Raw genomic sequence first — 14026 nt, 5'->3', positions numbered from 1 at the left:
TTAAGGTTTCAATCTTGATGAAGTCCAGGTAAACAAAGTTCCTCTGAGGCAACAAAAGCGCCCTTCTAAGAAAACTAACATGGCAAGGTGGGCTCAGACCACCAAAGGCCAAGAACTTTCTAGCAGACACACAGGAAATGTGGGCCAATTTCTTAAAAGCAAATCAATCTGGAGATTTGACTTGGCAGTTAGCCTCATCTATATATGCCCAAGAGGATTCAAAAGTTATCGGCCTCATTTTTTATTGCCAGGATCCCAGCAACTGTTTTTTCCACCAAATTGCAGAGTATGATCAGAAGTGATTTTTGTGAGTTTGGTTTTTAATAAGCTCACAAAGGCAAGGCATACATTAATATGAAAAACACAAAAATATAATGAAAACCTTTTACAAAATAAGCAATTTAAATATACAACCAAGGTAGTGTACGTAGTACAGTAGTGCTTCTCAAACTGTATCAAGCATCACAGTCTCCATCAGATTGCTATCCCTCACCCCAAGTTTCTGAATCTGTGGGTCTACAGTGGAACCCAAGATCTTGCATTTCCAATGAGTACCCCATGCTCCTGGTGCTGCTAGTTTAAGGAGCATAGTTTTAAACCACTGCATTAGAACATGAAAAGAGGCAGGAAGATTGCTTGAGGTCAGGAGTTCAAGTCCAGCCTGGGCAGCATAGTGAGACCCTGTCACTACCAAAAAAAAATTAGCTAGGCCTGATGGCACACACCTATAGTCCCAGCTCAAGCGAGAATACTCCCTCTCTTTTCAGGAGGCTGAGAGAGAATCGCTTGATGCCAAGAGTTTGAGGCTGCAGTGAGTTATTATTGAAGGACTGCACTCTAGCCAGGATGACAGAGCGAGACCCTAACTATATTAAAATGAAGAAGAACATGAAAAACACAATTTCAGTCTTGTAGGACAGAAGGATGTTCATCAGCCAGAGCTATGGGATTGAGGTGTCTGTGTCAGGGTTAGAACGGTGATTTCCCCATTAAGTGTTTCTGTTTGACCTTTGGTCTTAGAGTAATTGCGTTTTCATCTCTGGATAAAGATTAGAGTTTTCCTTCCATGGAGGAAGTGGTATCGAGTGAGACAGTCAAGCAGATCTGTTCAAGGAGGAGTACGTTCTTCTTACTCCTTCTGAAGGGTCTCCTCTACTTCCTTGCTCTTAAGCTGGGCATTCTCTTCTCTTTTCAACATCTCTTCAAAGATCTCATTATGCATGTAAAAGAAGATGTACCCAGTGCAACGCCTATCCTCCTGCATCTGGGCCTCCTGGATACCTAACACCTGCATATCATTGTAAGTGAACCAGATCTGCTTCTCAAAGTCATAGGCATCACAGATATAATGGCCTGACTTTAGAGTCTTCCCAAGATGGCTGACAACACTAATGAGCCGGTAGGTATGATCTCCCTTATCGTCATTTCTTTTTGTTTCCTTGGCTTTAGATTTTATCTTATCTAAAACGTCTTTGTTTCTTGGATTCTTATTGGAACCCAGTGCAGGTAGGGAATTCCTGTTAGGCTTCTGGAGATTTAATTTTGTAGGTTTTATGAGGTTCTTTGTGTGCCCCTGGGCACCTGGCTTTGGAAAGCTTCGAGGTAGTGCCTGCTGAGGGGCTTGTTCACAGATTCTCATAGCATCACACTGCTGAGTCTGTTCAGACACTTTTTGGAATCTTTTGAGAATTCTGACATTTTTATCTTCATACAAATCTTTAGTATGATTGATAATGCTATCAAAAGCTACAAACTTACTGGTTTTCACATATTTCTTTCGTTTTGGATTTTCAGGGACTGTTTGAAAGTGAACTTCTGCAAGACATGTGTCTGGGCTGCTGGCAGGTTTACCTCCAGCTTTGTGGAACTGACAAAGTGAGGTATCTTCCAGATATGCCATTAAGTGAGCTAATGGTTCTTTTTCAATGAATGCTCGATCTCCTGAGTATACAGATTCTGGCTCATTTGGTTTAGAATTTTTTCCAAGGTATTTTTGCTGCTGTCTTCTGCTTGCCCCTTTAAAGACTGTCTGGCCTTTTTTTTGTTCAGACTCCGTATCTGATCCAATGTGTGAAGCTAGGATATCTTTGGGTTCCTTTATTGAAGGCCATGATACACTGATGCTTCCAGAAGTCATCTTTCGAATAACTTTTAATAATTGGAAATCCGTAATTTCTCCATCCTCACTCAAGGGAAGAGGTGGTCTGGTGCCTTCATTGCAATGAGAAGACACCTTTAAATATTTGGAAATGACGACCTCCTGGCCATTCTTCTTCAATGAACAAAACTCATTCAAGCTATAGCGTTTGAGGTGAACGATAAGGATTCTAGGTAGCCTACTGAATGAGTGCACTCCAACAGAAGTCTTGTGCTTACATTTTGCACATTTATACTCAAGCTCTTCTGCTCCAAAAAAAAGATCAAAAGTAGACTGAATAGATGAAGGGCGTGCTTTCATTCCTTGGGGAAGGTTGATGGAGAGGTAATTATTCAGTTCTGTCTTGAGAATAACCTGACCACAAGCTTTACAAGCAATGGAGTGCAACAACTCTAACTCAAAATTAGTAATGACAGGGCAAGAAAACCCATTGGTATCAGGATCATCAGCAAAAATCCGTTTAGGAAAATTATCTTCCCCAAATTCACTTTTAGGCTTCCAAATTGTGTTGAGTTTTTCCATGTTATCTTTCAGCTGATCTAAACAGTGAGCTAAAAACTCATGAGCATCGTTCTGTGCATTGCCATGGAATATCTCTGCAACTGCTGAAATGGCCTTTTTAATATTCAAGAGTAACATCTCCTTGATTTCTACATTATAAGTATCTTTAAAAAAAAGTAGCCGTGCCAAGCACATGGTAAGAGCATTAAGGGGAATTTTACCCCACGGGAAACTCTGATTAAGTAAATCATCAGCAAACGATGGAATCGAAAGTAGAGACTGTAAAACTGCATTCATATAACAGGTGTTTCCCAAATTGGGGAGGCCGTGGCATATTTTCTCTGGAAATAATTCAAAAAATAGTTTTAATTTATCCCACTTTGTGTAACCGTCACTATACCCTGGTTGTAATAGAAATGCCAAAACCATTTTCTCAGTGAGAGCTTGGAGAAATCCAATGTCATCTAAGTAAGGACTTCCAGTAGCGTTCATGATGCACGAAGATTCACATTCCAATTTCTTATTCTCTTCTAACTCTTTTAACTTCAATTGTTTCTTTCGATTATAGCTTACACACCTCAAGCGATCTGCCTTGGATTTCTTGTATTCTACAGAATTATTTTCTTTCAAGAATTCCTCATTCACCTCTGAGCTAGATGAGAGCATTCTTTTCCTCTTCTTGTGCTGATTTTCAGGTAACTCTCCGCAAGTAAGTGTTGACGATTTTGATGTAAGCAAAGGCATCCTCTGAAGGACACCTGTCCCACTTCCTTTTGCTATCTCAAAAGATTTCCTACTTGATTTCTCATCAACTTTGTGGAATGAAGTTTTGTTGATTTCTTTCTGTGTTGTTGTGCTAGAAAAGACATTCCTACCCTTACCAGGTCTCACAGGTGACTGAACCTTGTTTTGATGAACTCTGTCCAGGAATGTCTTCAATTGTTCAGCATCTGTGGAGGATAATCCTTCAATAAACAAGACATTATTATTTTGTAAAGTTAAATGCAGGTGATTTTGGTTTCCTCTACAGGATCTTAGGGCTACGTTTTGAATATTATCACTTAGCTGAAAAGTGTTACATTTTCCATTTTTGAAATAGAGCACCAGTCTATCTTTCTTCCTTCCTTCCACTGCTTCAATGAATGATTCTTTTGACTTAGACATCCCAGTCTTGCAGTTCCCTATTTGGACAAAACCATGTAGGAATAGGGCAGCCATGTTTTCTTTACAAATAAAATATATGTATCTCCAATTATTGATAATCTTGAAGTTCCAATCTGGTTTGCATGTTCAGCTGTGGAGACAACACCAAAGAAACAGTTCATTAGTTCTCTACACAGAATGATCCTATTTCTAGTATTGGCTTTATACTAGAGTCTAGTTCAGGTTCTAGGTATCCAGCCCTTCGGTAATGAGACCAATGCCTTTTGAGAGCCTTCCATGGCTGCATGAAGGCAGAGTCTTGATTCCCAAGACAAGAACACTATGGGAAAAATCAAGAAACATTCTTTAAACTATTACAGAAATGCTTGGCTTCGACAAAACTCAAACTCTACACTCATACACTACATGTAGTTTCCACCAAAATATTGGGCTCCATTCTGATTAATTTCCCAACTTCAACTGAAATCATGAAACACTTGGAAGATTTTCAGTACATGACTGAAAAAGTATACTCAATAGAGTCTCAAGTGTATGCATACAATATGCTAATCTTCCTGTCACAGAATGACCCCACAGGGCAACTACAATAAGTGAATGAGAAATTGAAGGCACTATGTGGCCTTCAAATCAGTAACAGATGAATTGTTCCTTGATGTCTAGAGGATCTCATATATGGGCCAAAGTAAATCAGTCTACCTCCTTCCAAATCTAGCTATGTTCCTATATTTCACTTGGCACTGGGGAACATCATTACATTCTACCTGCCCATTGACAAAAGTTTAAGAATAACAACTTCTTACCCATTAGATATAAGCTAGTGAGGCTCCTGCAGCCAACTCTGGCCATAAGGCCCACTTAATCAGAGCTAGCTCCCTGTATTCAAAACAAGTGAAGAAAAATTAGATGTACTTAATCACTGAAAATCAGAATCTCTGAAAAACTCTGGAGCCAATGTGAATTACTGAATAAGTTAGCAGATAGCACTACAAATGTTTGCATCAGAAAGTATACATCCAAGAATTAGTTGGAAGCTGTCCTCCTCAATAGTTAAATATTCTTCCTGAATCTTCTCTATGCTATTAACTTGCTTAAGCAAACCCCATCTTTATGAATAATACTGCAGGAAACTTCTGCTCAGTCCCTGTTCAAATTATCAAAATCTTAAAATTGGTGAAACATAAATTAATGAGATTTTTGTTTTATAAAGTATTTCATCTATCAACCTATGTTCAGTGAAGTAGGGATGGCATCCATCCATATACGAAAGTGCGTATGCATCCAAGTAAAAGAATGATTATATTTTTCATGGTAGAAATGGGGCCATAAAAACATTCAAGCACAGCAAAAATTTAAGTTCTCTGGATTATTTCTATTTCACTGTCCTATTGTAGATGCTAAGTAAGGATTTAAACTATTTCCTCTCCACAAAAAAGGTAGTCTTAATTGTTCCTTTTTATTTCAACAACTTGAGAGAATCTGCAACCATAGAACCACTTGCAGTCTATTTTAAAATTTTGCACCCAGCTCATCTGTATTTATCAAAAATTACCATCTTCTTTCTATTGGTAGATGAAATAATCTAAGACCCCCTTGACATTTCTTCTCTCTGCCCTCAGAAATACAGTTAAGAGACATTCCTTCCTCACAGTCCATCCTGACTACATTTCATTCCAGATGAAAGGAGGCTTATTTGAGCCCACTGAGCATGGAAAGTGAAGATTAAGAACCATCTCGCTGATGTACAAGCTGAGTGGTCTCACCACTGCCTACTTCCCTAGGACATCTCAAGCTTAAATCCTGTTCTTCATTTTGTCTTGACTGCTTGCTTTGAGAGTATTTTAAACTAAAATGTATTGTTTCTCCAAGACTCCACTGAAGAGCACTATGTGACTATTCCATACAACCTAAAATAAACTTCAGCATTCCTCCTCCCTTCTCACCCCCACACCAGATTCAAAACATATAGATGACAGCTGTGTTCAAAAGTTATGAAAGCCAACATGCGTTTCTCTCATTTTACCTACAAACTCCATCCATTCAGTTTGACTGATCAACTATTAGTGCAACACTTCAGACTCAAAGGATAGCTAGACATTCACAAAACTGTACCACTTCTGTCAGATTTGGAGGCATGACCTATGGTGCCAAGCATCTTGTTGTGCAGTTTAAAAAAATCCCTAATAGAAATGTCTGCTCCATCATTAATTTACTAATTCACCCTACATTGGTCTTCATGGTCACTGAGACAGTTGCTGAGCATCTAGTCTATGCTGCCTGCATATTATGATTTGCTGAGTATCTGCTCAATGTTGGGTATTGCAGCCGGTGTTCTCAGGGACACAATGGATGTGAGGATTCACTGTACCTAAATAATTTAGACTCTAAACATCACTGTGTAAACGTCACAATAAAAGAGGGGACTCCTGTAATTTAATGAAGGTTTGTGTTGCTTTTGGAGTATTTACCCTCTGCATCCTCCATTTATATCTCCCACCACTCAGGCTTTCAAGAACTTGAAGACAAATCCATACACACCTTTCAAATCTGAATTTGCATTTCTCAATCCCAAAGTGTACATTACAAAAGAGTAATAAAAATTAGAAAACAAGACAAAAATTATTTTCTTTCAAGTATTTTGGTGAAATGGATGATGCTTTAAGAAGAGATCCATTTGTTCTGAAAAGTTTAGAGGGAGCTATGGCTTGGAGGCAAATTAATAAACTCTAGAAGGCTCGTTAGGCTCAATGACTATGAGAAACTAACATTTCTATGTCAGTTCTCCTCTGCTGACACGAGTACAAACTGTCATCAATTATATAAAATCGAGTATGTGTTTATCTTACTGAATAGGTGAAGGTCAAGATATATGGCAGTGTGGTACAAGTGGTGTGTGTTTTAATTATTTTTTTTTTTTCACAACTTCATGAAAACATGTGAAGAGAACAAAGATACACTGAGAAATCCTGCTAAGTTACCTAAGCAAATCTCATGGAATAGAAATGAAGTACCCATGAGGTGGTGTGCCAACCCATGAATGCAGTAAGTGGAAAGGCAGAGCCACGTATTGACTACATGAGTTTCTAACCATTTCTGGGTATCTCCAATAATCCCAAGCAAGAGTTTTGAAAAGCAAAACAACTTCAACTCACATTTATTTTAAACTACACTTAGTTTGGTGATCTTGGATAAGCCAATTCCTCTATTAGGGTCCATTAAACACATCGGGAAATGATCATAAAACTCTTTTTGAGGGCTCCATTCTGTGACACTATACTTCTAAGTACAAAATACTTAAGCACATTGGATTTCCCAAGACAGGCCAAATAAAAGAAACTTTCTCCAACAATTAGATGGTGTGCACTAAATCTGGACTTGGACACGAGGGGCACAATACAAAAACATACGGGAGGATGGATAGGGAAGGGATATTCTAGGTTTGGCAATTGGGAAGAGAAGATATTCAAAAGGAGCAAACATCCATTTATTCATTAAATAAATATGTATGGAGTACTAGAAAGCATTACATTAAGCTTTAGATATAGAAGAAAGAAAAAAAACCCACAAAATCCATGCTCTTGAAAAAATTTTAATTCTAGCAGGGGGATAGAAAATACAGTACATACACACAAAATTTGGAGAACACCAGATGGTGGCAACTGCTAAAGAAAACAAAGTTAGAGGAGGCTGGGTGCAGTGGCTCATGCCTGTAATCCCAGAATTTGGGGAGGCTGAGGCAGATGGATCACCTCAGGTCAGGAGTTTGAGACCAGCCTAGCCAACATGGCAAAACCCTGTCTCTACTAAAAGTACAAAAATTAGCCAGGCGTGGTGGCATGTGCTTGTAGTCCCAGTTACTCACGAGGCTGAGGCAGGAGAATCACTTGAACCTGGGAAGCAGAGGTTGCAGTGCACCAAGATCATGCCACTGCACTCTAGCCTGGGCAACAGAGCAAAACTCTGTCAATAAAAAAAAACGAAAACAAAAACAAAAACAAACAAACAAAAAAACCCAACCAACCAAACAAATAAACAAAACTCCAAAGTTAGAGGAACTGAATTTGTCAGTGGTGACAGGGATGTGCTGCCTTATATAGGGGGTTCTGGGAAGGCCTAACATGTGATGACAATATGCAGCAGGGTGTTGAAAGAAGTGAACAAATATCTAAATGTAGGATGCCCCAGGCAGGAGGAAGAGTAAATGAAAAGGCCCTCAGGTGGGAATGGGCTTGGCATGTTGGAAACAGAAAGCAGGTCAGTGTGGCTGGAGCATGGTAAAAGATTTGAAGAGAAAGAAGTTGTGGAAGTTTTGTAAAAGAGCGGGAGACTGAATGGACTAGTAACCTTGCTGAGCAGCACCAAGGGCTGACTTAGGCTAGTAGTCATATATTTACAGCAAGACCAATCTGCATGTTTTTTCTCCAGCCACATTTAGCTGTCTAGTTGCCATGGTTCAGGTGTGGAATAGGCAGAGCCTTGAATTTAACTTGCTTGAAATTTTGCCATTCATAAGTAACCAAGTAAGAGGAAAATGGGAGCTGATGGTGTAGAGAAAAAAAATGATTATAAGTACGGACCCAGAAAGGGTGAAATGGAACAATGAACAGAAACACATGAAAAGGCCTAAATATCACAAAATACTATGGAGTAGGGGAGAAGCATCGGGGCACTAGGTGTCTAGCTCTCATTTCAGCAGCTATAATTCTGTCCCCTGATTCTAAGCAGCTGTCAACTGCTTACAGACTTTCTTCTCCTATTCTCCTCCCATCTTCCTTTCTGTTCTTCTATTCATTCTCATTCCGGCTCCAAAGCTGGAAGTAACTAATGGAAATGGAAGTGGAGAGTTGAATGTTAAGGGCATGTAGACTGGGTTAGAGGCAGACATGATCAGATACAGGGAGTCGGGGACAGTGGGCAGAAGGGGAAAGGAAATCCTTCCCTCCCTTTTTTTTACCCTCCCAAGTTTGGGCTAAAGGTCAACACATCAAGAGACACATTGCTTCTAGAGCATTAGCAATTAAATCCTGTTATTATGTTTAGTCCCAGCTTCAGTGTGCATGGCTTTTCAAAATGACTGGATTAGGGCACAGACTTTCTTTTTCTTTCTCTAGTTTAAAGGTGCATTTCTGTACTCACCAAACGTCCGAGTCATTGTGTTGCAGAGAAATGCCATTATTTTGTCTCTTGACATACACTGCACATAAGTCTCTCCATAGGAGGCCCTGACCAAAATGGGAAGAATTCTCTAGACTAGCAAATTGTTCCCATGAACTATTCAAGCTTTGAACCCTTTCTGAGGGACCGATTTGGCAGAGCATTTTTTTTTTCATTCTTTTAAAATTATGCTAGTGCTATTAACACAACATAGTTGATTAGGAAAACAGAATGCGAAGATTATTTTCCAAAATTTTAATATGAATTCATTAAGAAAAAGTGCTCTTTCATGAGAAAGCATGTATTTGTTACACTGAAATAATGATAAATGAGGTTTTCTTGAAATTAAACTTTTTTCTCCTGTTGGAATCTTCCTAGTATTTTGCAGCCCTTTCTGCTAACTATTGCAATTCATTTGTTTATTCACTTACTGACCAAACTATGTTGATACCTAGTCAACTACGGACATCAACTATGGCCCATATCCAAACATGAAGCAGTGAAATATTCCTGACCTCAGGTTTTAAGACAAATACAAACAATGGCAGTGCAAGGGAAAATGTCTTAATTAAGAAAGTAAAATTCAGTTAGTGTTACCTAAAAGTCCATGTATCTTCTGCTATCTTAGCTTTTGTAGCATTTCCTCTCTGCCTGGAATTCCCTAATAATTCCCTTACTTTTGTCTCAGTTCTACCCTTCTTAACTTTTAAAGACCCAGTCCAAGTCACACTTTATTTGACGATTCCCAGGTTTGAGTTTTCCTGCCTCAGAATTCACCAGTCATTCACTTTTTGTAAGACTGTTACTTTGCCTGTGATACCCTGCAATGCTGCTCCATATTACCCGACCACAAAGTTAACAGCTATCAGAGGATGAATTTATTTTCAGTATGTGTGTGCAGCCAAATTTTCCTTTGCCTAGAGAAACCATAAAGTTGGATAACTAGGGCTCCTTTAAGGGTTAGGACCAAAGAATCTTAACTTTCCTGAGGAAAACAGCATCTAAAGTTTTAAAACAAGGACCGACTGGTCAGGAAAAGATGAAATTAATGGGCAGAACTGTTATGGGAACATCAAGCTATGACATGAAGGCAAGGTTAAATAAGACAGGAGACTAAACAGATATACACCTCAATCACATTTTAAATGCATACACACTTTAATGAAGCAATTATTCTATTAAGTTTGTGTCCTACATAGTTGAAAACTATAAATCTTTCTAACAATCAGTATCTTTGATTGTTTTTAAAGGACCTATAAAATGAGACTTTTCTTCTTGTCTCATGATACTGGCAAAGATACAAAACTGAGTAACAAGAACTATAATACACTGCACAAGAATTACCATACATGTGAATAACATAGTTATCAAAGATTATTTAAAGAAGGCCGGGCATAGTGGCTCATGTGGATCCTACTGAGGTGGGAGGATCTCTTGAGCTCAGGAGTTCAAGACTACAGTGAGCTGTGATAGTGCCAGCCTGACAATAGAGCAAGACCATGTCTCTTACAAAAAAAAAATATTTAAAGTAAGGAAATTCATTAATAGGGAACACTGTGGCATTTCCCTGATTCCCATGTTCAAGTCAAGTAGGTGAAGGAGTACTAAAATTGGAAAATCATTTACAAAAGATTTCAGACTGCATCTTACACCCTGGCTGGATACTCACTGAGAAGCCAAAATCTGTAAGCTACACTGAGTAGAGTGTGAGAGTCATGGGAAAATCTGACATCTTTACTCTGGAGTAAGAGGGGCAAAAACCCTGGTGCCTGACTGAAACTGGTTAAGTCATGATACTGAAAGAATCCCACATGACATGGCAAAAGGAGGCAAAAGTGAAAGCAAGTTCTACTCCCTCTATTTGGAGAAGAAATGGTACAATATTCTGTGTACTAAGTGGGAGATAACTGGACTACAAGAAAATTATCCAAAGGAATTATTTGCTGGAAAAACGTGACCCTCCAAGAAGAGGCTCTTTTGGACACACTGCAGGAGAGCAGGAAATAAGGGGGAAAGCACAAAAGATTAGCTGGAGACCTCAGCTTATCAAAGAATGGTACTGTTGGTCCCAAGGGGAAGAGTTTCCAAAGAATTTGGTAATGCCTCCCATGAGAGAACCAGCTTTTAGAGCCTATTATGACAGAAAACATTGGGGAGTTAAAACCACAAACACACATGGTGCTAAATAAAAATGTTTTGTCCATATTTTCTTCATATATGGAGACTAATTGAGCCAACATCCCACCTGTCTCCTTTATTATTATTTTTTCCTGTCTCATCTGGTTGGAGAATCAACTTGCATTTCTTAGGCTTTTTCTCTCATTTCCTTTCTTTCCGTTGTCTTTTCCAAATGAGACATCCAAATCTTACAGACCTTTTAGGCAAATATCCACAATAATGGATCAGCAGGTAAAGAGTAGAAACAAGAGGTAAAGCAACTCTGTCCCAAAGTAGAGGAGAATCACAGCAGAACAGAAATCATCAAATGATTCCAGCTTTAAAGTACCAGTTGGGGCCGGGTGCGGTGGCTCATGCCTGTAATCCCAGCACTTTGGGAGGCCAAGTTGGGTGGATCACTTGAGGTCAGGAGTTTGAGATCAGCCTGGGCAACATGGTAAGATCCCGTCTCCACAAAAAATACAAAAATGTGGGCTGAGGCAGGAGGATTGCTTGAACCCAGGAGGTGGAGGCTACAGTGAGCTGTGATCATGCAACTGCGCTCCAGCATAGGTGACACAGCAAGACTCTCTCAAAACAAAAAAAAAAAAAAAAAAGGAAATAACTGCCTTAAAAAATATATATATACATATATATGTGTATATATATGTGTGTATATATATATAGTATCAGTTGAAGCTCATTTTTTTAAGGTTTTTTTTTTCTTTACGTTCTGGGACACATGTGCTGAATGTGCAGGTTTTTTACATGGTATACATGTGCCATGGTCGTTTGCAACACCTATGAACCTGTCATCTAGGTTTTAAGCTCCATATGCATTAGGTAATTCTCCTAATGCTCTTCCTCCCCTTTACCCCCACCCACCAACAGGCCCTGGTGTGTGATGTTCCGCTCCCTGTGTCCATGTGCTCTCACTGTTCAGCTCCCACTTATGAGTGAGAACATGCAGTGGTTGGTTTTCTGTTCCTGTGTTAGTTTGCTGAGGATGATGGTTTCCAGCTTCATCCATGTCCCTGCAAAGGACATGAACTCATTCTTTTTTATGGCTGCATGGTATTCCATGGTGTATATGTGCCACATTTTCTTTATTCATTCGGTCATTGATGGGCATTTGGGTTGGTTCCAAGTCTTTGCTATTGTAAATAGTGCTGCAATAAGCACACATGTGCATGTGTCTTTATAGCAGAATGATTTATAATTCTTTGGGTCTATACTCAGTAATGGGATTGCTGGGTCAAATGGTATTTCTGGTTCTAGATCATTAAGGACTTGCCACATTGTCTTCCACAATGGTTGAACTAATTAACACTCCCAATAACAGTGTAAAAGCATTCTTATTTCTCCACATCCTCGACAGCATCTGTTGTTTCCAGACTTTTTAATGATCACCATTCTAACTGGTGTAAGATGGTATCTCATTGTGGTTTTGATTTGCATTTCTCTGATGACCAGTGATGATGAGCATTTTTTCATATGTTTGTTGGCCACATAAATGTCTTCTTTTGAGGAGTGTCTGTTTATATCCTTCACCCACTTTTTGATGGGGTTGTTTTTTTCTTGTAAATTTGTTTAAGTTATTTGTAGATTCTGGATATTAGACCTTTGTCATATGGACAGATTGCAAAAAATTTCTCCCATTCTGTAGGTTGCCTGCGCAATCTGATGATAGATTCTTTTGCTTAGCAGAAGCCCTTTAGTTTAATTAGATCCCATTTGTCTATTTTGGCTTTTGTTGCAATTGCTTTTGGTGTTTTAATCATGAAGTCTTTGCCTATGTCCTGAATGCTACTGTCTAGGTTTTCTTCTAGGGTTTTTATAGTTTTAGGTTTTACATTTAAGTCTTTAATCCATCTTCAGTTAATTTTTGTATAAGATGTAAGGAACGGGTCCAGTTTCTGTTTTCTGCATATGGTTAGCCAGTTTTCCTAACACCATTTTTAAAATAGGGAATCCTTTCCCCATTGTTTGTTTTTGTCAGGTTTGGTGAAGATCAGATGGTTGTAGATGTGTGCTGTTATTTCTGAGGCCTCTGTTTTGCTCCATTGGTCTGTGTATCTGTTTTGGTACCAGTACCATACTGTTTGGTTACTGTAGCCTTGTAGTATAGTTTGAACTCAGGTAGCATGATGCCTCCAGCATTGTTCTTTTTGCTTAGGATTGTCTTAGCTATATGGGCTCTTTTTTGGTTCCATATGAAGTTTAAGGAAGTTTTTTCTCGTTATGTGAAAAAGTAAATGGTAGCTTGATGGGAATAGCATTGAATCTATAAATTACTTTGGGCAGTATGGTCATTTTCACAATATTGATTCTTCCTATCCATAAACATGAATTTTTTACCATTTGTTTGTGTCCTCTCTGATTTCCTTGAGCAGTGGCTTGTAGTCCTCCCTGAAGAGGTCGTTCATGTCCTCGTAAGTTGTATTCCTAGGTATTTTCTTTGTAGCAATTGTGAATGGGAGTTGACTCACGATTTGGCTCTCTGCTTGTCTATTATTGGCGTATAGGAATGCTTGTGATCTTAGCACATTCATTTTGTATCCTAAGAATTTGCTGAAGTTGTTTAACAGCTTTAGGAGATTTTGGGCTGAGACAATAGGGTTTTCTAAATATACAATCATGTCTGCAAACAGAGACAATTTGACTTCCTCTCTTCCTATTTGAATACCCTTTATTTCTTTCTTTCTCCAATACTATGTTGAATAGGAGTGGTGAGAGAGGGCATCCTTGTCTTGGGCTTTTTTTTTTTTTCTATTATACTTTATGTTCTAGGGCACATGTGCACAACATGCAGGTTTGTTACATATGTATACATGTGCCATGTTGGTGTGCTGCACCCATTAACTCGTCATTTACATTAGGTATATCTCCTAATGC

The 14026-nt window shown here is 38.8% G+C and overlaps 1 protein-coding gene across 1 annotated transcript; it reads right to left on the bottom strand.

Moving 5' to 3' along the window:
* Nucleotides 1–1128: 1128 nt before the first annotated feature.
* Nucleotides 1129–3923, bottom strand: USP26 (ubiquitin specific peptidase 26). Its single transcript, XM_011988800.1, has one exon. It carries the CDS (start codon nucleotides 3875–3877, stop codon nucleotides 1130–1132), a length of 2748 nt encoding a protein of 915 aa, XP_011844190.1. The 5' UTR covers nucleotides 3878–3923; the 3' UTR covers nucleotide 1129.
* Nucleotides 3924–14026: the final 10103 nt, after the last annotated feature.

This window comes from Mandrillus leucophaeus, unplaced genomic scaffold (assembly GCF_000951045.1).
Source record: "Mandrillus leucophaeus isolate KB7577 unplaced genomic scaffold, Mleu.le_1.0 Scaffold339, whole genome shotgun sequence".
Classification (NCBI taxonomy): Eukaryota; Metazoa; Chordata; class Mammalia; order Primates; family Cercopithecidae; genus Mandrillus; species Mandrillus leucophaeus.
Note: the sequence above shows the minus strand (reverse complement) of the source record. Positions and strands in the feature narration are given on the sequence as shown.